This window comes from Sciurus carolinensis, chromosome 12 (genome assembly GCF_902686445.1).
Source record: "Sciurus carolinensis chromosome 12, mSciCar1.2, whole genome shotgun sequence".
NCBI lineage: Eukaryota > Metazoa > Chordata > Mammalia > Rodentia > Sciuridae > Sciurus > Sciurus carolinensis.
In genome coordinates, this window is record NC_062224.1 from 58,809,192 (window position 1) to 58,833,453 (window position 24,262).

At 37.7% G+C, this 24,262-nt stretch overlaps 1 protein-coding gene across 2 annotated transcripts in view; it reads left to right on the plus strand.

Moving 5' to 3' along the window:
* Desi2 (desumoylating isopeptidase 2) overlaps positions 1 to 17,409 on the plus strand; it is a 49,654-nt gene extending 32,245 nt beyond the window's left edge. For both annotated transcript variants that reach the window (XM_047520781.1, XM_047520780.1), the window contains 3 exons: positions 484 to 577; positions 2,462 to 2,603; positions 14,006 to 17,409. In XM_047520781.1, coding sequence (XP_047376737.1) covers positions 484 to 577; positions 2,462 to 2,603; positions 14,006 to 14,239 — 470 coding nt within the window. In that variant the 3' untranslated portion in view covers positions 14,240 to 17,409. The remainder of the gene's footprint in view (positions 1 to 483; positions 578 to 2,461; positions 2,604 to 14,005) is intronic.
* Positions 17,410 to 24,262: the final 6,853 nt, after the last annotated feature.

The window sequence follows — 24,262 nt, forward strand, 5'->3', positions numbered from 1 at the left end:
TTAATTCTGACAGCTCATTTTTGGAATGAGGGGAATTGAATTCAGTGTTTCAGGTTTGATGTTTCACCCTTAACTCCAGCATAAATCGAGAGTCTTGATCCCAGAAACCATGAAAATTCAATGTCGTTAGACAGTTTCTACACTCAAGTGTGAGTTTGAAAAGTGGCAAAACACTGACCTGACTGTCTGCTTAGTTTGGCATGATGCTTTTGCAGAGAGACTGTTCACCTTTGAGTATTAGTCACTCTCCTTTTTGTGACTACAAATAAATATAGCAATCAAGATTACCTTTGAGTATCTTTTATTATTAAAGTTTCAGATCTTTTGTGACAACTGTTTACTAGTAATAGCTAAATGAGATGATCATGAAAGCAGCTTATGTTTAGATGTTATCATTATCCTCATCATTTATGAAAGCTAATTGAGCATTCTGGTTAAATTTTATGTGATAAATACTAAAAATCATGAGTTTTCTCTTTGCAGAATTTGCTTATGGTGGCCATCCTTATCCTTTTTCTGGAATATTTGAAATTTCCCCAGGAAATGCTTCTGAACTAGGAGAAACATTTAAATTTAAGTAAGTAGGGAGGATAATTTTCATTACACTGTCTTAGGAACCAAAGTTTGTTCTTCAGTCATGTAGAATTTGTTCTGTAGATTGAAATCTAAAAAGTTAAAATGTTTCTTTAACTTTGTTTATTTACTGACATATTTATGTGTGTGTATTTAAATTGTTATGCAAAGATGAAAATTAGTCAAATAAAGTGTCTAAAATTAGCTTCTGTTGGTTTTATTCAGGACCTACATAGGTTATTCTGTCTAGTTTTTAAATATTTGTGTCTTTGTTTAACTCAGGTTCTGCCTCAGAAAACTCCTACCCAACCATCTCTCCCCATCTCCTAAGAGGGAAAAAGAGGAAAAGTTTTATTGTGACTTACATATCACTGTTTAAAAAACCTTCATTTTCCTAATGAAAGTAACATTATAAATTTGAAATAACTAAACAGCTGATTAGCCTGGAAACTATAATTAAGATAAAGGTGTCACATATAATGATAAACCTCAAACCTGTGGATATCTGTAATCGCAGCAGCTTGGGAGCCTGAGGCAGGAGGATCTCGAGTTCAAAGCCAGCCTTAGCAACTTAGCAAGGCCCTAGGAATTTAAATGCAATATTTAAATGCAAGGCCCTCGTCTCTAAATGCAATATTAAAAGGCCTGGGGATATGGCTAAGTGGTTAAGCTTAGCCCCTGGGTTCAATCCCCACTACAAAAAAAAAAAAAAAAAAAAAAAAAAGTATCGGTGTGAGTGTTCTCATGAGCTTTATGAGTGGTAAACAACAATGAAAATCTAAATGCTAATAATCAAATTTCTATTCCTGAAGAGAATTACTTTTATTGATATTTAGAATCTTAGTTTCAAGAGCCTTTATAGAAACTTGTAGACTAAGCACAATGGTGTACTCCTGTAATCCCAATGACTCAGGCAACTGAGGCAGAAGGATCGCAAGTTCAAAGCCAGACTCAGCAAGTCCCTGTCTTCAAAATTTTAAAAAGGACAAGTAATTCATTTCTCCTATCTTGAGATCCTATCTTGGATGTGACACAGTGGTTAAGTGCCTCTGGGTTCAATCCTGATCTTCCCCCCGTCCCAAAAAAAAAGAAAGAAAAGAAACAAAATTTGTGGACCTATGAATAGTTAACTTGCCAAGGAAAAGTAATGATATGAGGTTATAATATAGAAATTCAGTACAGGGCTTACATACTGCAGTTGTAATTCTCTTAGCTTATCACTGAATCAAAACATTTATGTGTGGAAGGTGCTATAATGCATCTTGAATCAATTCGTTAAGTCTCCTTTTAGCAAGACGTCTTGATAATAAAATAATTTTCTAATTATTTTCAGCTTTCTCTGACACCTAACTTGTATCTGACCAAAGTTCTGTCTTTTATTGAATAATGTCTATTGTATTTTCCAGGGTAGTAGTTTTTGGTTGTTTTTTGTTTGGTATTTTTTATAATGTTTTTAAAAATATAGTCGAGTTTGACAGTTCATCTCATTGCAGCACAGTGGCAGATAAGTTTAAAAAATTGTTTTTGAGTGAAAATATATCCAGCCCTTTGCTGGTGAGTGTAATTCAACAGAAATATTTTTAGCATGGAACTGCTTTTCTAATAACATATATTGTTTCTTAAAGAAGACAACTTATATATTTGTATAATTAGAAAATAGTGTACTTATATAAGCTTGTTGCAGAAAAGTAGGAGCTAAAATAACTGAAATTTTAAAAATATCTCATTTACCTTTAGTCTTATTAACCCTGATTTATTACTTCAATCATAACATTCCTGGAAATAAACAAGCTTTTAAATATACTTATAAATAACCTCACACAGCTGTGTTTTTGTTTTTTTTTTTTTCATTTTTTTTCATTTTTATCTTTTCTTTTTGTTCTTTAAGAGAAGCTGTTGTTTTAGGAAGCACTGACTTCCTAGAAGATGATATAGAAAAAATTGTAGAAGAACTGGGAAAAGAATATAAAGGCAATGCATATCATTTGATGCATAAAAACTGCAATCACTTTTCTTCAGCTTTATCAGAGGTAAATTAAAATTTATCCTAAAAGTTCTTCAGATAAATAACAATAATTGTATACTTGCTGTCCCACTATATTCAATCTCGTTTCATTTATTTTTCTGATTATCCTTGTTGTATGAAACACAGTATTGTATTTCTTTCTCTTGTATGGTCTTTCCAGAGTTGGCAACTTTAGAGTTAGTATAGCTTTAAATCGTAATTCTTTTCATCCTTTACCATCAGTAGAGAGTACAGATAGTTGTGTCTTATTCTTACACATTTTATTGCAATATCATGTTAGCATTCTTTGTAGCACTTACCTAAGAAAAACAAAAATGTGAAAGGTTTATTTTGGCTCATGGTTTCAGTCCATGGTAGGTCAACTCTGTGGGTTTTGGGCCTGTGGCAGCATAGCACATCGTGACAGGGAACATGTGGCGGAGCAAGTTGTTTATCCCATAGTGGCTAGAAAGCAAAGAGAGAAAAGAGGGGGTCAGGTCCTTTACCCTCTTCAAGGACACAACTCCAGTGACCTGATGACCTCCTACTAGGTCCCATATCTTAAAAGATTCTGCCACCCAGTAGCACCTCACACTGGTTATCAAGCACATGAACCTTTGGATATTTAAGATCCAAACATAACATAACCTGAAACTTTCACTTTAAAAAAAGAAATGCTGGCCTGGGGCTGAAGCTCAGTGGCAGAGTAGTTGCCTAGCATATGTGAGGCACTGGGTTCAATCCTTAGCACCACATGAAAATAAAGTATTCTGTCCATCTACAACTACAAAAAATTTAAAACAAAATGCCTAGACTTGTTTCTTAGTACTAAAATTTTGCTAAATTTCACTTGCCAAGTGAAAAATAAATAACAAAATGAGGTTATAATATATAAATTCAGTACAGGGCTTATGATTATGCTAAATTTTAGTTGCCAACATGTATGTTTTCCTGACTCTTATTAACAAGTAATTCATTTCTCCTATCTTGAGATTTTATTCTGCAAACCTATGACAGGCACTTACTTGCCTTCCCAATTTTTGAATCCTAAGCAGAAGACCAAAATTAGGTAAAATTAAAAGACCATAAAGAGAAGATGGAGGGAAGAAATTTTAAAAAGATTATAAAATAAGATCTAGAGAACTAAATACTACTTGAGTGGCACCCCAACTTTGACTCTTGATGCAGGGACAGCATCAAGGTACCACAGAAATTGTGGAAGGTATAAAGGAGAAAATGAGCTGCTGTTTGAGTGACCTTCTCTACAGAAATGCTTATCAGCTCCTGACCTTTTTCACTTCCCTCATGGTTTCTTCAGCATGGCTCTCTAACAGGGTTAAAGGGGTCTGTTACTGTGCAAGCCAAAGTGTGTGTCATGAGATAGCCGTGTTACCCAGCCCCACTTATGAATATACTAATCTAAATCTTATTGTAACAAAATCCTCAGATGGCTCACATGAAAATAAAAGTTTGAGAACACCACCAGTAGTAGTCTAGTACTTGTATTGATAATGTAGAGGTGACCTTGTTGATTTTCAGGAAAGGGAGGGCAGGTGGATCTAAGCTGCTTTTTTTTTCTTCTTCCCAGTACTGGGGATCAAACCCACGGGTGCTTCACCACTGGACTATATCTTCAGTCTTTTTATTTTAAGACAAGATTTCACTAAGTTGCTGAGGCCAGCCTCAAACTTGAAATCCTCCTGTCTCAGCCTCCTGAGTCACACAGTTCTAAGCATTTTTGACCTCAGATATTACATTCTTAGGGAACACATTCAAAGATTCATAGGATGTTAAAATGGATAGAGATAATAGCATCTAATCCATTGTCCTCATAGGCAAGGAATGGGCTCTGATTAGAAAAAGACTTATGAAAGATTGTTATGGAGAACTCAGATTAGACCCTGACTTCTTATTCAAGTTAAACTTTATCATTACTTCCTCTGATTCTGATTTATTTTCTCTCCCAAATAAATCAATAACTTTATTGAGCACCTATACCACCACCTCAGCCCTGGCTTGCACCTGAAACCATATTAGGGATAGGAGCCATCTTTTTAGTCCACAGTTTTCATGTTTTTTCTCTTATGAATGCTAAATTGTTAAAAGAAACTAAGATCCAGAAGTTAAGTGATTTCACCAAGGCCACTCAGCTTGTTTGTGGTACTTTTGAAACTAGAACTCAGATGGTAAGAGATAGAAGAAGCTATTTTAGTGAACCTCGTATATATGAAAGCAAACAAATTTAATGTTAGGTCCTCAAAAGACATGTAGTAAAACTGTGTGCTTTTACATCATTGACAACATAGTTGAGGAGATGTGTGTCTTATAACCAGTTGCAGAGAGACAAAATCATAGGCAATTATAGTTGATTGTTTATATGTGTACTCTTATGTTGACATTGTTCCAAAAATTCTAAGCATGATCACCATTTAAATTACAATGTTAGCAGTACAGATACTTCCTGTCCACAGGGATTAGCAAACTACCATAACCTGCCAGCCAATACCAGCATACTATTTATGTTTGTGTAGCCTGTAAGCTACAGGTGGTTTTTACATTTTTCAATCATTGACAGATCAAAACAGGGATATATAATGTCACATATAGAATATGTGAAGTTCAAATTTCAGTATCTATGTAGTTAACTGAAATACAACCATGTTCATTTATTTACCTGTTACCTTAACTGCTCTCAGGCTGCAATGGAGAATTGAGTAGTTAAACAAAGACTTTATGGCATAAAGCCTAGAATATGTACTGTTTGGGCCTTTACAGAAAAAGTTTGCCAACCTCTAGTCAATAACTTAGATCCATTTGAATCTAATTTATATTGGCTTAAACATAGAGGAAACATTTTATCTCCCAAAACAGGAAGTCCAGCATACTGCAGGTTTCCTGTCAATATGGTCACTGTCTCAGTAGAATGTCATGAGGGCCCTAATGTCTTTCTTTTCATCTAAGCTGAGATCTCTGCTTTCAGGCTATGGTTCCCCTTACAGTTTTCAGATAGCCCTAACAATATTAGACACAACATCCAGAGAATGAAGAAAACTCTCTCTCCCTTTGGTTCTTCCTTAGTAACAGTGAAACTTTTTCCCAGGACCCCGCTTATTCTCCCCTTCCCAAAGCAGGCCATATTGCCTGGAATTGGGGCAAATGACCAATTCTAAAACAGTCACTAGCATTATCACAACTAAATGCCATTGATCTAATCTAAATATCTTAACCTTTATATACATATAAAAGTAGAATAGTATAATAATGAGTCCTATGTGCCTGTTACTTGTTCAAAAATTATTACTTCATGGCTAACCATGTTTCCTCTATAAGCCCCTACTCCAGAATACCAGGACCATCCCCCAGATGTTGAGAAAATTCACAAATATTATTTCATTTCAGTTATAAATATTCACTTTGTAGCTCTCTAAAAGATGACTGTTTTTAACATGACCACAATGTTGTCAGACCTAAAAAAAAAATCAGTGTTCATTCCTTAATACTATCCAATTATACAGTGTTCAAATTTCCCTAATTGTCATAATTTTTTAATAGTTAAGTTTGAATCAGAATCTAAACAAAGTTCATTCAACTGGACCATGAGTGAGGTACAATCCACATAGAAAAAACAGGATAGATGGTTGTTTCTTTCCCTTTTATTTACTAGTTTTCAAAAAATAAGTTGGGAAGGGAAGGGAAAGAAGTACCAGGAACTGAAATGGAGCAAATTTTATTCCGTGCCTGTCTGATTATGTTAAAATGAACCCCACCATTATCTGTAACTATAATGCACTAATAAAAAAATTAATAAAATAAAAGTGGGGGGAAAAATCAGTTCCTATGCAGGAGTGAGTTAACATCCCAGACTACTATGCCTAGAAAGGCCTGCCTGTAATGTTGACACCCAACCTAGCATATGAGAACTTGAATTTCAGGAGGATTCTGTTTCTACAACAGTGGAAGTGGCCCCACTGTGCCTAACCTGTTTATACAAATCACTTGGTTTATGTTATGTACCTGCCTTTTGTTTACAAAACTGGAATTTTGGTACCAGCTTAGCGAAGTATATGACCAGGACCCTACAAAAACCTTAGGCTCTAGTCTGGAGGAGGGAACAAAGAACCAAACATATCACCTGGGCTGGTGGTACACACCTGTAATCCCAGCTACTCAAGAGACTAAGGCAAAAAGATCACAAGTTCTGGGCCTACCTTTACAACTTAGCAAGACCTTGGAGTAGAGTGTCCCTGAGTTCAGACCCCAATACCAAAAAAAGGGCTAGGGGCATGCTACAGCAGCCTAGCTACTGCTGAGGTACACAGACACACACACACACACACACACTCACACACTCACACACACACTCACACTTCATCCAGAATTTCCCAAAGCAGCTATAATGTTAAACCTGTAAATACTAAATTTACTGCTAGGGGATTTGAATACATTTGCAATTTAAAAAAAAAAAGGGAAGATTTTTTTTTTTAATGGCTTTGTATTTTGTGGTTTATTGCAGTGTGAATATATGATAGAAATTAATGTAAAATGTTTCATGGTTGTAATTTTACAAAAAAGAGAAATTGTCTCAACCAAGGAATGCTGCAAAGAAAAAGTGTTAGTAGGACAACTTCCTTGCTTTTTATGCTGTAGAGTGAATGGAAGTTAAATTCTTTGAATATTAAAAGCAAAAAATGTCTGCATAACTGATAATTTTTACTGTTTTGTTGTTGTTGTTGTCATTCTTTTGTTTTTTGTTTGTTTTTTGTTTATCTATTGGAGCCTCTGGGAAAAGAGAGAACATGAAAAGAGGGACTCTCCAGGTGAAAAATATTATTATTAAAAGTTTTTAAAAGCAGTTGTCAGTTGCTAATAAACTTATGAAATCTGACAGTGATTGATCAGCTCAATGTGCCTATTTTTGAGTAGATTTTAGAAAGGGCTTAGAAAAACCTTGTTTATCACTTGAACTTGGAAACCTGGCTGCCTGGCCCTTTAGCATCTTTTGTCAGCCTTTTTGTTCATTTATTTGGTATCCTGAATTCACAGATCCTAATTGCCGGGACTTGGTTCTTAAACTGAAACCCGACATTGACTGTTATACTGTTTTGGCCTCAGCACAAGCTGAGGTAAACTGAAAGGTACAGACTCAGGGAACAAGACTTCTACTTGGAAATCATTGTAGATTTAGAACACCCATATGTGAGGCTCTAACCGATAAAAACATGAATGTTGATGAACCATCTGGGATACTTGCAGGTGTCCACAGGAAAGGGCTTCCCTGGTGAAATCAAGCTGTTAATCAGCTCAGTATTTCCAGTACCAGGGACTAATTACATTCCTGACTTTTGATTACTGCCCAAAGTTACAAAGAGTGGGGAAAGCCCACGTCACCAGAACTGTGACCCCTGTACCCACTCCTAACATGGATGTTTCACTGCAGTCTAATCTGAGGACTTTCTAGATTAATTGCAGTTTGCAACCGTGAACTGATAGCCTAGTTTTCTTCCTTCCCCTTTCCCTTTCTCCTGGTACATACACCTTAGTCAGGTCTTTACTAAATGTAGCTGTCCCCAGAAATGGAATGATTTTCTATTGGCTACTCAGTAGATAAGTGATCAGGATGAAAGTGGAGCAGATGATTCTATAAACCCATTTTGAAATTTTCTGAAAATTCAGGACTTAATTCTGACCTATCCCTGATAACGATAGATACATCTTTTCTGGTTGTTATGTAAAAATATTTTCGTATAAAAACTTTTGCCCCTATAGTACGTCCCTTCCAGACAAAAGGTCTCAATGAAAGTAGGGGACCATTTTTAAGATGTGAAGTTATGATTGCTAAATGATGCATACTGATTTTTGCAACAACATCAAAAGACAAAACTCTGGTGCGTGGGGAAGCTCTAAGGAAGAAGACTTGTCTTTCAATACTCAGTCTGTCTTTCAGTACTGCTTTTTCCTAAAGAAAACCTTCCCATGCTGCCTTTATAAGTTCTGCATGCACTTTGAATTCATACAGGCTGCTGCGACTGTGCTCATACCTCAGTGCTAACTGCAAGACAGCAGGGTGGCCTAAGCTCCTGCACTTCCCACACAACTCCTATACATGTCATCCACACTCAGGAGGGTATTAATCTAACAGGTGGAACTGGAACTCACTGCCTTTGAGTAATCCGTCTGAAACAAAGATTCAGGGTATTTCTATCAGAAACAGACTCAGCCAATTTTTCAATTGGATTGGAAACCCAGAGGCTCCTCTAGACTTTACCCCATGTTCCTTTTCCCTTGCTAATTCTGTTTTACATCCTTTTACATTCATTCACTGTAATAAGGTATAGTTGTAAATATAACTACATACCAAATCCTAAGTCCTCCTAGCACATCATCAAAACTAAAGGTGTTTTTAGGAACCCATGACACAGATCCCTCCCTAGAACTTTTCAAAGGTTACCAATTTTTTTTCTATTTTGAAAATTAAGTATCATAAATTTCCCTTCCTCCCAGATTTAAAAATGCTTTATGTTTTAGTTCAGTGTAGTTATTATTCTTGACTCATCTTTGATCAATGGGAGTCTCTTTGAGTTTGCTCCTAAGTCTTTTGATTTGTTCTAAATAATCTTTGATTGCCTTTTTGTTTTCTAATATGGCAAGATATTCCAGGATTATTTCTAATGAAAAATATTTACAAACTTTAATCTTGGTTGGTCATTACTACTAAATTGCTAATGGGGTCTTGGTTTCCTTTTTCCCCTAGTAGACAGAGCTAGGACTTTTTGTAGTCATGGTAATGTTTTTACCACAAATTCAGGCTATAGGATTTTAACTTAACCTAATCAATACTATATCTGTGTGTTTTCTATCTCAAGTCAAAAAAATTCCAGTTGTCAGCAACAACACCATAATTACTCATTTTGTTTTATCCTTCCATACCTAGAACAACTTTAGAATAATAGCATCACCACTGCAACCAACAGCAATATAATTCCTAGAAAGTTGTAGATTTTTGGAGTCTGTTCAGTCCTTAAGAGTATAACACATAACTTAATAAAGACATACAAATTTGTGTGTTTCACATGAACAGGAATCATTTCTCTCTGTGTGGTTTTACCAACTCGGTACATAGTTAAGCTCCTTTGTTTTTTTGTTTGTTTGTTTGTTTGTTTTTTCCAGATCAAATCCAAGACTTCACATATGCTAGGCAAGTGCTTTATCAGTTTTTCAATTTAATTTTGTTTTATATAAATTCTTTCCATGGTTCCAGTGTCAAATCTGAAAAATGTGGTCGTATATTCATGGAAATCTATCTTCCATTCCACTCCCCTGTACCCTTCTTTGACTTTTAGAACTATAAGAAATTTAATTTGTGATATTTTAATCTACCAAGTTTATGTAATTTGTTAAAGCAACCATAGGGAGCTAGTACAGATGTCAGTACCTGAAAGTATAGGGTGCTACAATAACAATACCAAAAACAGTACAGATGATTTTAGAATTATTAGGTGAGATATCAAGCCTGGAGTTTGAGGTGTTTGACAGAAAAAGCCTAGCCTGGATTAACCTTGAACAGACTATTAATAGAAACTTGGATATTAAAGGTGCTGCTTGTCAGGGCTCAGAAGGAAATGAGGAATACCCTGGACAAAAGGGTATCCTTGTTACATGGTGGCAGAAAGCTTAGCTGAATTATGCCTTACAGTTATATGGAAAGCAGAACTTGTTAGCAGTAAACTTAGATGTTTAACTGAGATTTCCAAGCAAAGTATAGAAGTGCCACCTGCTTTCTTCTTGATGCTTATAGTAAACGATGAAAAGATTGGTAAGTTGGAAGAACTGTTAAACAAATAAAGGAATCATTACTTGATGATTTGGGAATCCTAAGCCTATGCAGGTTGCAAAAGATGCTAAAATCTAGAGCTTTACTGTTAGGAAAGCACGCTATAGAAAGAAGTCTAAGGTTGTGACTTGAACTACCTTTGCAATTGCTGAAGAGATTAAATGTGTGATTCATGTATCCTTTTAACCATCTCAGTGGAAACCAAAAATGGAGATAGATTATCCAGAAAAGATCTGTGGAGGGTCTCTCTTGTCTAATGGAGTGATCACATGACATAAACAGGAGACCCGTCGGTCGCAGTGGTGCATACCCTTAATCCCAGCAGCTCAGGAGGCTGAGGCAGGAAGATCACAAGTTCAAAGCCAGCCTCAGCTACTTAGTCCCTGAACAACTTAGTGATCTCAAAATAATAAATTAATTAATTAAAAGATCTGGGGATGTGGCTCAGTGTTTAAGCACCCCTGGGTTCAATCCCTGGTCCCCCCCTCCAAAAAAAAAAAAAATACACCAGGAGACTCATTTCATTTTTTAGAATGTTATATTAGCAGGTACACTGACGGCTTGGACTTAAAGTACAGAGAGAGGACAAATGAACAAGACTCTGAGACTCTGAAAATTCTATAGACAGAAAATAGAGTAGAGGAAGTATTACTCCAGGGACAGACTCAAGGGCCCAAAGGTCAGAGTGAGAAACCTGGTGGAGGCCAGGTGCAGTGACACACTCCTGTGATCTCAGCGGCTCACAAGGCTGAGGCAGGAGGATCACAGGTTCAAAGCCAGCCTCAGCAAAAAGCGAGGCACTAAGCAACTCAGTGAGACCCTGTCTCTAAATAAAATATAAAAAATAGGGCTGGGGATGTGGCTCAGTGATGGAGTGCAATCCCCAGTACCAAAAAGAAAAGAAAAGAAAAAGAAACCTGATGGAGGTGACCCAGTTGAATTTCAGAATTGCTTAGGACTAATGACTCCTTTCTTCCATTTTCTCTCTTCTTGATTTAGAATGTCAATGAATGTTATTCTGTCACATCATCATGTTTATATATGATGGGAGTGTCATATTCACAGCCTTCTCCACTTTGCCTTTTTTTTAACTCAGCAATACAATAATACTCCATTATCCAAGGGAGATACATTCCCAGACCCCCAGTGCATGCCTGGAACCACAGATAGTACCAAACCCTATAGTGTTTTCCCATATGATAAAGTTTGATTTATAAGTTAGGCATAGTAAGAGGTTGACAATACTAATAAAATAGAACAATTAGAATAATATACTATAATAAAAGTTAGGTAAACATGGTTTCTATCTTAAAAAACTGAAGACACATGTTCATATTTTCAGACTTCAGTTGACCACAAGTAACTAAAACTACAGAAAGTGAAACTATGGATTCACTAAGGGAGGACTCCTATACATCCTAGAATTCATTTTGCAGCATTACATAGAGAAATTTCTCAATTTTTTTCAGCTTAATAGTCCTATATGGATATACCATAATTTATACAACCAGTTTCCCATTAATGTTACTTGGATTATTTTTATAGTCTTTTTGCTATTACAGAAAGTGCTATAATGAATATCTCTATTCTTGCCTCCTTATTTTTGGCAGCATATCTCTGAAATAGATTCCTAGAAAAGAGCTTGCTGAATTGAAGCTTAAAAGCAAAAGTGGTTATGTTGTTTAAACCAAATACTCTTTGAAAGCTAGCCATGGTAAGAAGTACATTTTAAATTATGACTCAATTTATACACACATGCATTTTGTATAACTAAGACAAATGTCATTTACCATACTATCAACAATTTCTATTTTGGTTTAATAATTTAGATTACAATGCTAAGTGACCTACTAATAAGTCTTGACTCAAAGTTTTTAAAACTTTGACCCACATGTTGTCACACTTTTTTTAAAGAGCCACATAGTAAATATTTTAGATTTGTGGATGAACTATTCATGATTTCAACTCTGCCTCTGCCTTTGTAGTCCAAGAGTCATACGCAGTACCTAAATGAGTAGACATGACTATTCCAATAAAATTTCATCTATGAAAATAGGTGGCTGTATATTATGTAACTGTTCTAGGCTAATAAAGCCAAGGATTAAGATGAAGTCAGCTTTGCCGGTAACACAATGAAAAATATGGAGGAGGGTAGATAGCTGAATAAAATTAGCACTCAGAAAAAAGAATAGTGAGGGAAATGGCTGTTGAATAGTTAGCAGTGGCTAACACATTAAGTATTCATAGTTGCTACTTACTCAGTTAATCTCCAAATATGTAGATATCCCTAAATACCTTTCAGGTTTGCCAGTGCTTATATGAGTAGAAGGATGTCACAAGACCCTGGTTTTAATCCCTAGGATCACATAAAAAAAGAGTAGACAGACAGGAATGGTATCATACAAGGTTGTTGCCCCTTTTCTCCCAGATCCAGTTCATGTACACATTCTTTCGACATTTTAAATACCGTCTGCCTCTCTTACTCTCAGGAACTGGAATGGGTGTTGGATAATCAAAAATGATCAGAACACATTCCCTTCCCTCAAGTGAAACCATCTCACCTTCCCTATGGTTAAGACAGAAATATAGTATTTAAAATACATGTAGTGACCATGAAGGGGTACAGCTAAATCTTTGCATAATTACAGATGCCAACTTTTTTTTTTTTAAGTTTTAACTCATTTTTTGGACATAGATATTTGAAAGCCCTTCCAAGGTCATTAATGAAAGATACACATATATTTAAGATGGCACTTTCAGATCACATGGTCGTAATCTTTGTCATGACTGGAGGCAAAAGTACCAAAGTGGGAATGGAGCAGGGACTCAATTAGAGTGCAAGAGGGAGAGGATAATAAAAAGTAAATTTAGTATTATAAAAGACTTAGTTCTTACTGTTTGAAATGAGGGGAAAGGACTCAGAAACATTGAGGACAAGAGAAGAATGATAAATGAACAAATAGATGTAGCAGATATAGCTGAAAGAGATTCCTCCTGATGCCCGTTTCTCCCCTACTAGAGCCTTAGGACAAGCTTGGCCAGACTTCCATGCCTTGTTCTGACCATAGTCGTCTTTGTGAACTAATATGAGCATCCTCGAAACAAGTGGGTCAGGCACAGAAATAAAGGGGCCAGGAAAAATGAAGTGATACAGACTGGAGCAAAGTAGAAAAGAATCTATGAAAAAGGAAAATCGACAGGAAAATACCCAAGATTAACTCATCCGACTGCCTAGGGTTTTTATTGCTCTAATAATATCTTGTATTAAGAAGCGTCTCCCGTGTTGTTCAAAGTGCTTTTACATGTGTCTCAAAAGAAGTTCAAGGATCAAAGAAAGGAAGAAGCCAAGTGGAATTAGCTTGATTTTACAGATGTAAAAGTCAAGCAGCTTGACAAGAATCTTCAGAAAGGAAGGAATGGAGCTGACAGAAGGGACCCCAGGCTCCTTATTATCAAAAGCCAGGAGTGACAGCTCTGAAGGCTGGTCTGCAGTGGCTTTACTGTACATCCACCTTCCTCCTGTCCTCCACTTCTTGGCAGTGGACCAGATAGCCTTGACCTCTCTTACCTAATACAGAACTCTTTCTCCTCTGTAGATTCTTTGTGGGAAAGAGATTCCTCGCTGGATCAATCGACTTGCCTACTTCAGCTCCTGTATACCCTTTCTACAGAGTTGCCTCCCAAAGGAGTGGCTCACTCCTGCAGCCCTGCAGTCTAGTGTCAGCCAAGAGCTCCAGGATGAACTGGAAGAAGCAGAGGATGCTGCAGCATCCGCTGCCATGGCAAGTGCTACAGCAGGCTCCAGACCCGGGCGCCACACCAAGCTATAAATGTCTCCAAAGTCACACCTTCAGAACTGTCTCTGGCAGTTGAATATCACTAGAGAAAAGTAAACAGAATAAACATCCTTTGGATATTTTGTATGCAAAGATGGCTCTCCCCCAAATCCCAGTTTTTCAACTCAGGATTATATTTGTAATCAAAAACAAATCACTTGGCGCAGGAGGGAGAACTTTGTATGAAGCTGCCCTCGGTTTTTTTTACCCACTTGTAAATTTGGAGTTACTTCTTGTTTTATACAAGCTCTGTTAAGTTACGTTTACAGTATTTTGTATCGCTGTTTACAAATCTTGCATGGACTTCTGCCACCGTGAAAGAAGAAAATCTTCGTCTTCAAAAATTAGGCAGGTAATCTTTGTACACTTCCTAATAATTGTCAGAGCTACGGCATAAATTTTAGGCACACAAAAAGGTACTTACATAATTAGTTACCTTCACCTGCTTAAAAATTGTCTTCTACATTTGTATTTGTTTTGTTAAATTTTTGGCACCAGGATGCAGAGAACCAAACTGGCCTAATATGAAGGAGCACATACAGCCCTGAGGGCTCAGGACCCTGGGTCAGTTCCTCTTTACACTCCTCCCACTCTGAGTAGCACAGCTCCCAAGGTGCCCATGGAACCATTGGTTTCATCCCAAATATCTGTCCCGCCTGAGCAGGGTGGTATTCTTGTATCTGTCTGACTTTGATGCCTCTGATTCTTTAATTAAGATGTTTTTTGTTGAAGACAGTCGTCTTGTAACTGACAAGTGTTTTTGCACATGTGGTGGGGGAGGGACTTCATTTTTATTTTAATACATTATAATTTTCCTCCCCACACAGGATTTTGTTGATGGGGTAGGGATATCCTAATTGGTAGCCTTCTGAGTAGCAGTATGAGTTGACATTCAACTGCTCTTAACTATTCAGGCTGCCTTTTATACTAGACCTTGAAAACTAGAATCTAAAGAAACACACCCCAAAAAGGTAATTCTTTGATATTTCATACTTTTTTATGTACCATATCAGAAAGGATATGTCGGAGTTTGTTAGTTTGTCTTGGGAGTAGTTTCACCTCATAGAATGTCTGTTCTCATTGATCTCTTATTGAAATCATATTTGTGTGTCTCAAATTTATCTTTCTATGTTCCTTCAAATGTCTGTCTCTTACCTAACATACTCTAAGAAGAAAATTGTTGCCACAGACAAATCCTCATTAGCAAGGAAGAGCTGTCTGCTTGAGTCTACTCCCAGTTTGACCCTTGGATGTAAGAAGCAAGTCATTACATGTCAAATTCAATTTTTCTGCCTTAAGAATGAATGTCCTACATAAAATATTGGATGTAGTATATAAATGATCCAAGGCAGTGACTTCACCTTTATATATATTGTTAGTTTTGAAGTTATTTACATTTATTTAAACTTCTAGATTTGATTATTTACTGTTGCTCTGTGTGACAATACATATCGTTCGGTAAACTACATTTTTAACTTTTACATAAGCTGATTTTGATTGATTTTTACCAACTTAAGCACACCCTCTTAATAGGGAAAATAAACCTTGGGTTATAAGCATTGACCCGAGGAAAATGAAGCCACTCTATGCTTTTTGACTGTTCTGTTTCCAGAGAGGAAAACCTTTACAAATTACTCTCAGTTCTTTAGGGAACAGAGCACCTCTTTCAGAGGTGTCATAGAAAGAAGGAATATATGATCTTTATGAACTGTTGACTTGAAAGAACATTAAAACTCTAACAGGAAGTTGTTCACTGAAAGAAGAATTCTAGTACCAAAACCCAGGTTAATAGTAAATGTTTGATGCAGTTGGCTTGGGATTTTTATATTAATGTGGATTAGAGTTTTTCTAATCTATTCAAATATACATGTTTTAAACCTGGTCTACTGACCCACAGAACTAGCCATTAGTTAGATACTTCTTGGTGAATAGACAGAACATCCCATTTGTGCTTATCCACACTTCAGCAACACAGCACACAAATGACTTTATTGTTATTTTGTCATATTTACTTTTATCTGCAGCATTTGGAGTTTTAAAATAGTATAAAGGGTCTTTGTAGAAATAGTGACCTTGGGCCAAACTATCAGCAGATAAAGTTCTGGACCTGAGATTCCTTGCAATCTAATTGTACCTAAGTTTGAGAGAAAAAGAAATACATTACTTCAGAAAAATCTCTGACAGTCCTTCTCCACAGTTTAAATTGAGAATGGATTTAATTAACCCACTTTTCCTTGCCCTTAGAGGAAATGAATTGTGTTCTCAACCTGATCTCTAAGAAAATATCCCATGTCAAAAATCTAGTCATTAATATATGTGTGATCAAGTTAGTGGGATATACTTTTTATTGTAACCAAGTGAAATATATCTCTCCTGGTGGGTTGGACAGTAATAGTGTTAGGTCAAAAGTTTCTGGTTTCTGCTATTTGTTTTAAATACCCTGGGGGTTCTTTAACCCTAAGAAGGGAGCATCAGCTTTGGAAATTGTGACTTGTGGAAGTGTAGAAGGTGGTATACAATCTTAGAACGCCTCCACTCGACGCCTGAACTCCAGCCAACTATTGCTCTGACCCTCAGCAATAGCATAAGTTACCCATCACCAGCATTTGTACAGAGCAGGGAATTCTGGTTTTAGTTAATTGATAGCATTGTGTGTATGGGGAGATTCAGCACCATCGACAGCTGCAGGACTATTTCCATGGCTTCTTCCATCACAAAACGGGTAGAAACACATTCACTGCTTCAGGGTTCTAATCTGTATGTCTTCTTATGGCTCCATTTCTGTAAGATACCCTTTAATTTTGATACATGCTATATTTTCTTTAAATGACTAAGTTTAAAAGATTTCAGATTTATTCAGCAAGTTGGCCATACTGCATTGTATCCTCTTTTCTTCAGTATGTTTTGAGAATGCAGCTCAATTGTTAGACTTTCATTGTCTACTCAGTCCGTACACATACATCTTCACTATCAAAAGGTGTTACAGCTGTCAAAGAATCTTCATGAACCTGAAGATAATTTCTTGTGAAGTTGAATGCAAATGTACTGTCATTCATAGTGTTTATATAAAAATACCAGGAATCTTCACTTTTGCTACCTTGATATAGCATTGGGCTATCATGTTACAACATTGAAATACATCAATTTATTAAAAAATACTTTTGTAAGAAATGTTTTAGTGTGCTTTCTTACCTACAGGAGACTACACTGTTGTATATTTGTGTTGGGGATGAAGTGGGGAGTTATTTCTAAAATGCAAGAATCCCATCTACTCTACAGGAACATGGCCATCCCCTCTCCATCACATCTTCCTCCTATAGTCACAGGGAGTTTCACTCACATGTGTTCCTCTTGCACTCACTCAAGCCCATGGGTCACACCCTAGCTCTCAAAGAGCCATCACCACACCTGCTCACAGGCCACAGGTGTCAGCCCAGACTTGTGAGGAGTGGAGGCAGGTGAGCAGGCGGGGACTCCTCAAGAGTACAAGGAGAGACCTGCAGAGGAATAGCCCTACACACTCACCATCTTAAAGCAGCAGTTAAGTAGGAGCCTGGGTGATTGGGTTCCTTATTTCCCATGAACCTGTTCTGCTTGGCCCCTCCAACCTGACCCTTTTCCTTTCAGCCCCACTAACGTTTTTGTACTAGCTCTTTCCACTAGTTTAAAAACTTCCTTTGAAATAAGTATTGTTAAGTAAACAAATAGCAGTCTTTTGTGGTGAGTGCTCACCCACTACTCCTTGCTAGGTAAGAATGATCTACAACTCTATTCTCACCTCAAGAACAAGAACTGAAGGAGACCCCCTAGTCTAATAAAGTTTTTTAAAAGACTGCAATAAGAAGGTTACCAACTCAGATCTGCTAAAGCAACTTCAGAATCTTGCCTTCAGAAATGATGTCAAGTGTATTGGGGAACAGCAGCCTTCCCCCTCCCCCATTATTATCTGTTCCTGAAGTTTTTCCTATCACCCTGGTATCAACTTTGTTTGAATCTTGCAGAAGTCTGTACTAATGAAGATTAATGACTTCTTGCTATAGTTTGCTAAAGGTAAATTAGTGATAACTACTTAATTCTTTATGGAATCAAAATCCACAGAAATACTGAGCCTTCTCAAATCTGTCCCTTTAATCCCCTCCCCAAAGGAAAAGTCTTCCCAAGGAGATCATAACTTCAAACTACACTGGGAGTTTGAATAGTTACACTCCTCCCATCAAGGCCAAAGGGAACTTTAAAGAAATTTTAGGAAGCTCCTCTACAGGCATTCACTTCCCAGAGACCAGATGAGTCTACCAGTACTCTGCCACCCTGCCCTGATCTGGGAAGGTTTCATGGTCCCAGTAAAAACTTACCCACTCCCAGGACTGCCATCTTTAAGCTCCCTGATAGCTGACCCCCTTTTTCAGGAACAGTTACCTGGTTCTATGTACATTCACTTCTACCTCCTTCGTGGGCCTCATTTGGGAAGTCATTGGCTGCCATACTGTTTCTATCACAACCCAAACTCCCAGGTGCTCTGTGGGATTTAGTACCTGGAAAACCTTCAGGTGCAGAAGCCACAGCCATATACTAGGCTGGCTGTCTTAGAGGCTTATAAACATGTGGACTCAGGAGTAAAATTATCCATCACAAAGCTAGACCCCTCAAGTGGCATGAGTGAGACCTGCTTTGTTCTCTCTGTGCAGGAAGACTACTTAATAGGAATAAAGAACAAATCAGGAAAAGTAATTTGGTCTAGGTACCATCGAATATCCAGACTGGGGCTTTTGGATTCCAAAGCTAGGAGATTGTCTTAAGAGAGCCAGGGCTTCCAGGCTTGCTCTAACAAAGGTAGAAGAAAATGTGTGTCTTCCTCTTCTGCCAGATCAGTGAGTGGGTGCCATAGAAATGCCTTGGCATTTCATAATCTACAAAAACCTGTTGTCCCCACAAGTATAGAAAGATCATCACCTCAAGCTTAGAAACAGCGGGTTTTGAAGACAAAGGGAAAAAAAGGTTTTATTCTGCTATCTATGTGTTTGGGGCTTTGCTGGTTACTTCATATACATTATTTAATTGGTACAACAGCTTCTGACATTATCACTGCTTTACACAAAGAAAATTGGAGATTATTTGCACAAGACCACACAGAAGGCATGGAAACCTAGCAATTCTAAAGCTTTACATTCATACATGCTGCTTTTTCAAAATGGAAACACCCACTGCAAGCCTGCTGAATGAGAATCAGCATCTTTGCAAGATCCCTGAGTTATTCGTGTGTACATAATCTAAGCAGTACTGCTCTGTTCCGTAAGACTCAATTCTCAATGCTATGTGATTCAAGCCTACTCTGCCCAGAGAGAATTTCCTGGACGAACTGACTGCCAGGCAGCCTGGACAGGAGAATGTCTGAAGGACCTGAGAGTAGTTTCCTCTCCAAATTTCAGAAGAGGTGTGATAAGATTTTCTAAATCTTTACTGGGTTTAACTCAACCCATAAAAATTCTTCAAGAAGTAACAACCCCAATAAACAAAGCATGAACTTGAACCCTCTTTGAGTTGCTACGGAAAATAGTTACCTGTCCCTGATCCATGCACTGATGTTTCTGGACTCTGGTTTCCATCCACAACCACCTTCCTTCTTGTGAAAGACTGTGCACATCGTGTAGCCAATCCTGTCTACCTCCATCATTGAAGAGCCAGGCCTCCCGGGCCATCCATCCCTGGACCCTTGTGCCCACCTATTCTGCACATGCCCTCATCTGGCCAGCACTCTGTTCATCCTTTACTATCCCACTTTCCAATGCGCCCCAGACACTCTAAATTTGAGACAGGCAAATACCCCAACAGATACCACTTTTTCAAATGCTTCAAAAAGCATTCTGCTTTACTGAAAACTGGTTATCCTTCAAGAAGCTCTCTCCCTCGGTATCTGTGCCCTCCCTCTCCATAGCTGCTTCCATATCATTTTCCCTCTCCTTCAAAATCTCCAGGTCCACGGAAAGCTGTGCTACCCCATTCTGCCAGCATCCCCTCTTTCTCCTCTTTCTCCTCTTATGTGTTCTTCTCTAGCCTTTTTCTGTCATCATTCCTTAGTGACTGCATTCACACAGATGGCCCATCCAACCCTCAACTGGGGCTCTGAGTCACGGCAGGACAGTTATTTGTAGTAGGCAGTCCTGCACATGACAAGACTTCTTGCCTTCGGTACACCCTGCCCCCCAGTAACCAGCATTTCACCCTCTCCACAGTCATGGCAACACTAAATGTCCCCTTGACCCCTTTCACACATCCCCAGGGGGAGGCAGCCCTGTCCTCAGTTGAGAGTCACTGTCAATGTCTCAGTGTCTCCATCTTCTCACTTAAGTTGTGCACTGAAAACTTCAACTAGTCATGTTCCAAGCCACTTCTGAAATCTTGGTTTCAAGCATTTTGGTCCACTAATTTCCTAGCTCACCCTAGTAACCCTACACTGCAGCTGGTCTTTGACCTTATCAGGATCCCAAATTCATTAAATTTAGCACTTGTTTTACTAACATCACCTCCATCTCTCCTCATCATTTTTCTTCTCACCCAGCCTCAGTTTCATGGTCAATGTGTTAGTCACCTTTTTAATCACTGACCAAAATACCTACTAATACCTCCATCTTAGAGGAGGCTGAACATCATCATACAAGGGTGTGGAGGAGGAAAGCTATCAGCTCATGACTGCTGAATAGCAAAGAGAGGAAGGAGCTGGGACAGAAGAACCCTCCGAGGGCATCCTTCTACTTTCTCCCACTCTGTCCCATCTCCCAGTATATCATCAGCTGTCAGTGGGTTAATCCCCTGATGAGGTCAGAGCCCTCATGATCCCATCAGTGACTCAAACCCTACCTCTGAGCCTTACTGCACTGGGGACCATGCTTTCAATACATGAACTTTTGAGGGACATGCCAGATCCAAACTGCAAAGGTCAATAAATCGTTTCCTCCTCCATCTATATCAGCACCCCTTTGCAAATTATAATGGTAGGCTCTGTGTCTCAGCCTTAAGAGCTGAAAGTTGCTGGAGAAAAATCATACAGCTGGGGGGCTTACTGGCTTAATTCGAACATTCCTGTCCACAAGTCTCAAATGGGCACTCAATTTCTGCTCCTCTGGTGTCACTCAAGCCCTCTCTTTCCAAGTCTCACACATGTTCCACATAACACCTTTTAGTTCGGAACCTCACTGTATGCCTCCATACAAAAAAAAAAAAAAATTTTTTTTTGAGATAATTTAGGCAGTTGACCTTTGGTCTCCCAATCTACAAATTCACCAGACTTGTACCTAGAGTCACAATGCACATTACCATGTGAGAAGCTTCCTCTTGCTGTCAAAAGCCAGCCCTACCCATCCCTGGATCCCCTCTCCTCCAGGCCTTTGCTCCACCAGTTATTTCTTCTGTCCTTTGAACATCTAATTTCCTCTCTCCACTAGATCACTCCTGTCAATATGAAACATGTTATAGGGTAAAGCTTTTGTCTAGCATGCCCAAGGACCTGGGTTTGATCACCAGCACCAGCATCCCCCCCAAAAAAAACCATATAGAATGTATATGTATATGTACAATTTAACAATGATAAAATGAGCACTACTCAGCTTAAATAACAATGTTAGCTGGACTGTAGAGTGCATCTAAGCCCCTCCCCGGGGACTTCCTCCTCCCTCCACCGGAAGAGTGACCACTATCCTGAAGTTTGTGTTAGTCATTCCTACATCTGCATGCCTAGATAATACATGCCTATTTTTTAACTTTACATAAATTAAATCATATTGTATATATTCTCCCATGATTTTAAAATTCTTTATTTGTGCAATTCATGCATATTAGTATTATGGTTGTAATTCATTTTCACTGCTGTATCGTATTCTATTGTATAAATACACAATTTTTATTTATATGTTTTACCTCTAATGAACATTTGGACTGTCATTTTTACCACAATGATGAGCAGTAGTTCTACAAACATTATAATGCATGTCTTGCTGATACAGATATGAGGATTTTTCTAGGAATGGAACTACTAGGATGTAAGAAATATGCATGTTCAACTTTATTAATATAGAAAAACAATATACTCTTATGACACTTTTATTAAATAAAATCCCATTCAGTCCTCTCTCTATCTGCTAACCAAACAGAGCTCCAGAGTTATTCTCCTGTAATGTCATGTAATGAAATTTCTCAGTCTTGCCTTAAAAATATTTTTCATAATTAAAAGAATCAAAGAGAAGAAAACCATACCAACCTCCCACACAGCCACTAGGAAAGATAACACTCAACAACACAAGAGCAGTTTTTAAAAATCTGAATGTCTTGTTCTCAATGTACAGTGGACACTCAGGTGAATGTTGGTTATTATTTGCAACTCTTCCTGAACAACAGAGTCTGTTTGGCCTCCTAAAACTTTAGGAAACAAATTAATAAGTAAAAATAATTGTGAACATAACCTCCAAAGGAACCTCCACCTGACTGCTTATCTTCTCTGATAATTCACTGCCTTGGTTATAACATTGGAAATGACATCTGGGTACTCCTGAACGTTACATCTACTTGCAAGATTTCTCTGACAGATCAGAAGAGGGCTGCACACTTTTCTACCACGCACATGATGTAAAAATCAAAGCCCTTGACACTCCGCAAGATGTATTATTTAACAAATCATCTGAGAAACCGTGTTTCATCTAATCCACACTAGGTAATCTAAATCGTTTTTCAAAGTGGCTGCAACACTCCCACCAGCAAATTTTAGTTCCTATTACTCTGTATCGTTACCACTTGATATTGACTAACTTTAATATTTGCTGATCTGGTAAGCATAAATTGGCATCTAGCTGTGCTTTTGATTTACATTTTCCTGCTTATTAATAAGGTTGCAAGTCTGGGCCACTTAATGTTTTCTATGAAATGTATCTCCTGTCTTTTGCCCATTCTTCTATTGGATTATTTTTTTGTATAGATTTGTAGGAATTCTTCACATATCCTGACTACCACTCTATAACCACAAATATCTTCTCCCAACTTGAGGCTGGTATTTTTACTATCTTTAAGGTGTTTTGGTAAACAGAAGTTTAAAGTGGTCAAAATATTAATATTTCTCTATGATAAATAATTTTTGTATCTTAAGAAATCTCTCTCTCCAGGGAGACTGAAGCAGGAAGATGGACAGTTCAAGGCTAGCCTGGGCAACTTAGCAAGACCCTGTCTCAAAATAAAAAATAAAAAGGGATAGGGATGTAGCTCAATGGTAAAGTGCCCCTGGGTTCAATCCTCAGTACCAAAAAAAAAAAAAAAGAGAGAGAGAGCGAGAAAAGAAATCTATTTCTCCTTCTAAGTCATAAGTCTCCTAAATTTTCTTCTAAGTATTTTAAGATTTTCTTTTGGATTTAAGTCTGGATGCATAGATCAACCTGCAAACAATCAACTTCATGGTAGCACATCTTTATCCAAGAATATAATTTGTATCGCTCCATGTAAATTGATCTGCATGTGCTGGTGTGGTTCAAACTGAGGGCCATGCACATGTTAGGCAAGCACTCTACCACTGAGCTACACCCCCAGTCTAGTAAACTGATAGTTAATGTCTTTCAATAAAGTTTTATAGTTTTCTCTACAAAGGACTTTCATGTATTTTATTAGCTTTATTCCTTGGTCTCTTACATTTTTTGTTGCTAGTGTAAATAGTACTTTTTATTTCTTAATTATATTTTCTGGCTGTTCCTTATATGTAAAAAGTGCAGTTGACATTGTTTTCTTTTTTTAAAAAATAATAGACCAAATTTAGGTTTATAGAAAAGTTGAGCAGAGAGTAGAGAGTTCCTATATGCCACCTCTTCCACACACACAATTTCCACCATTAACATCTAGCATGAACCAATACTAATACATTATTTTTGGCTAACATCTATAGTTTACATCCAACTGTTTGTGCTACGGGTGCTATGGATTTTGCCAAGTAAATAACATATTCACCTTCACAGTGTGATACAGAATAATTTCACTGCCCTAAAAATC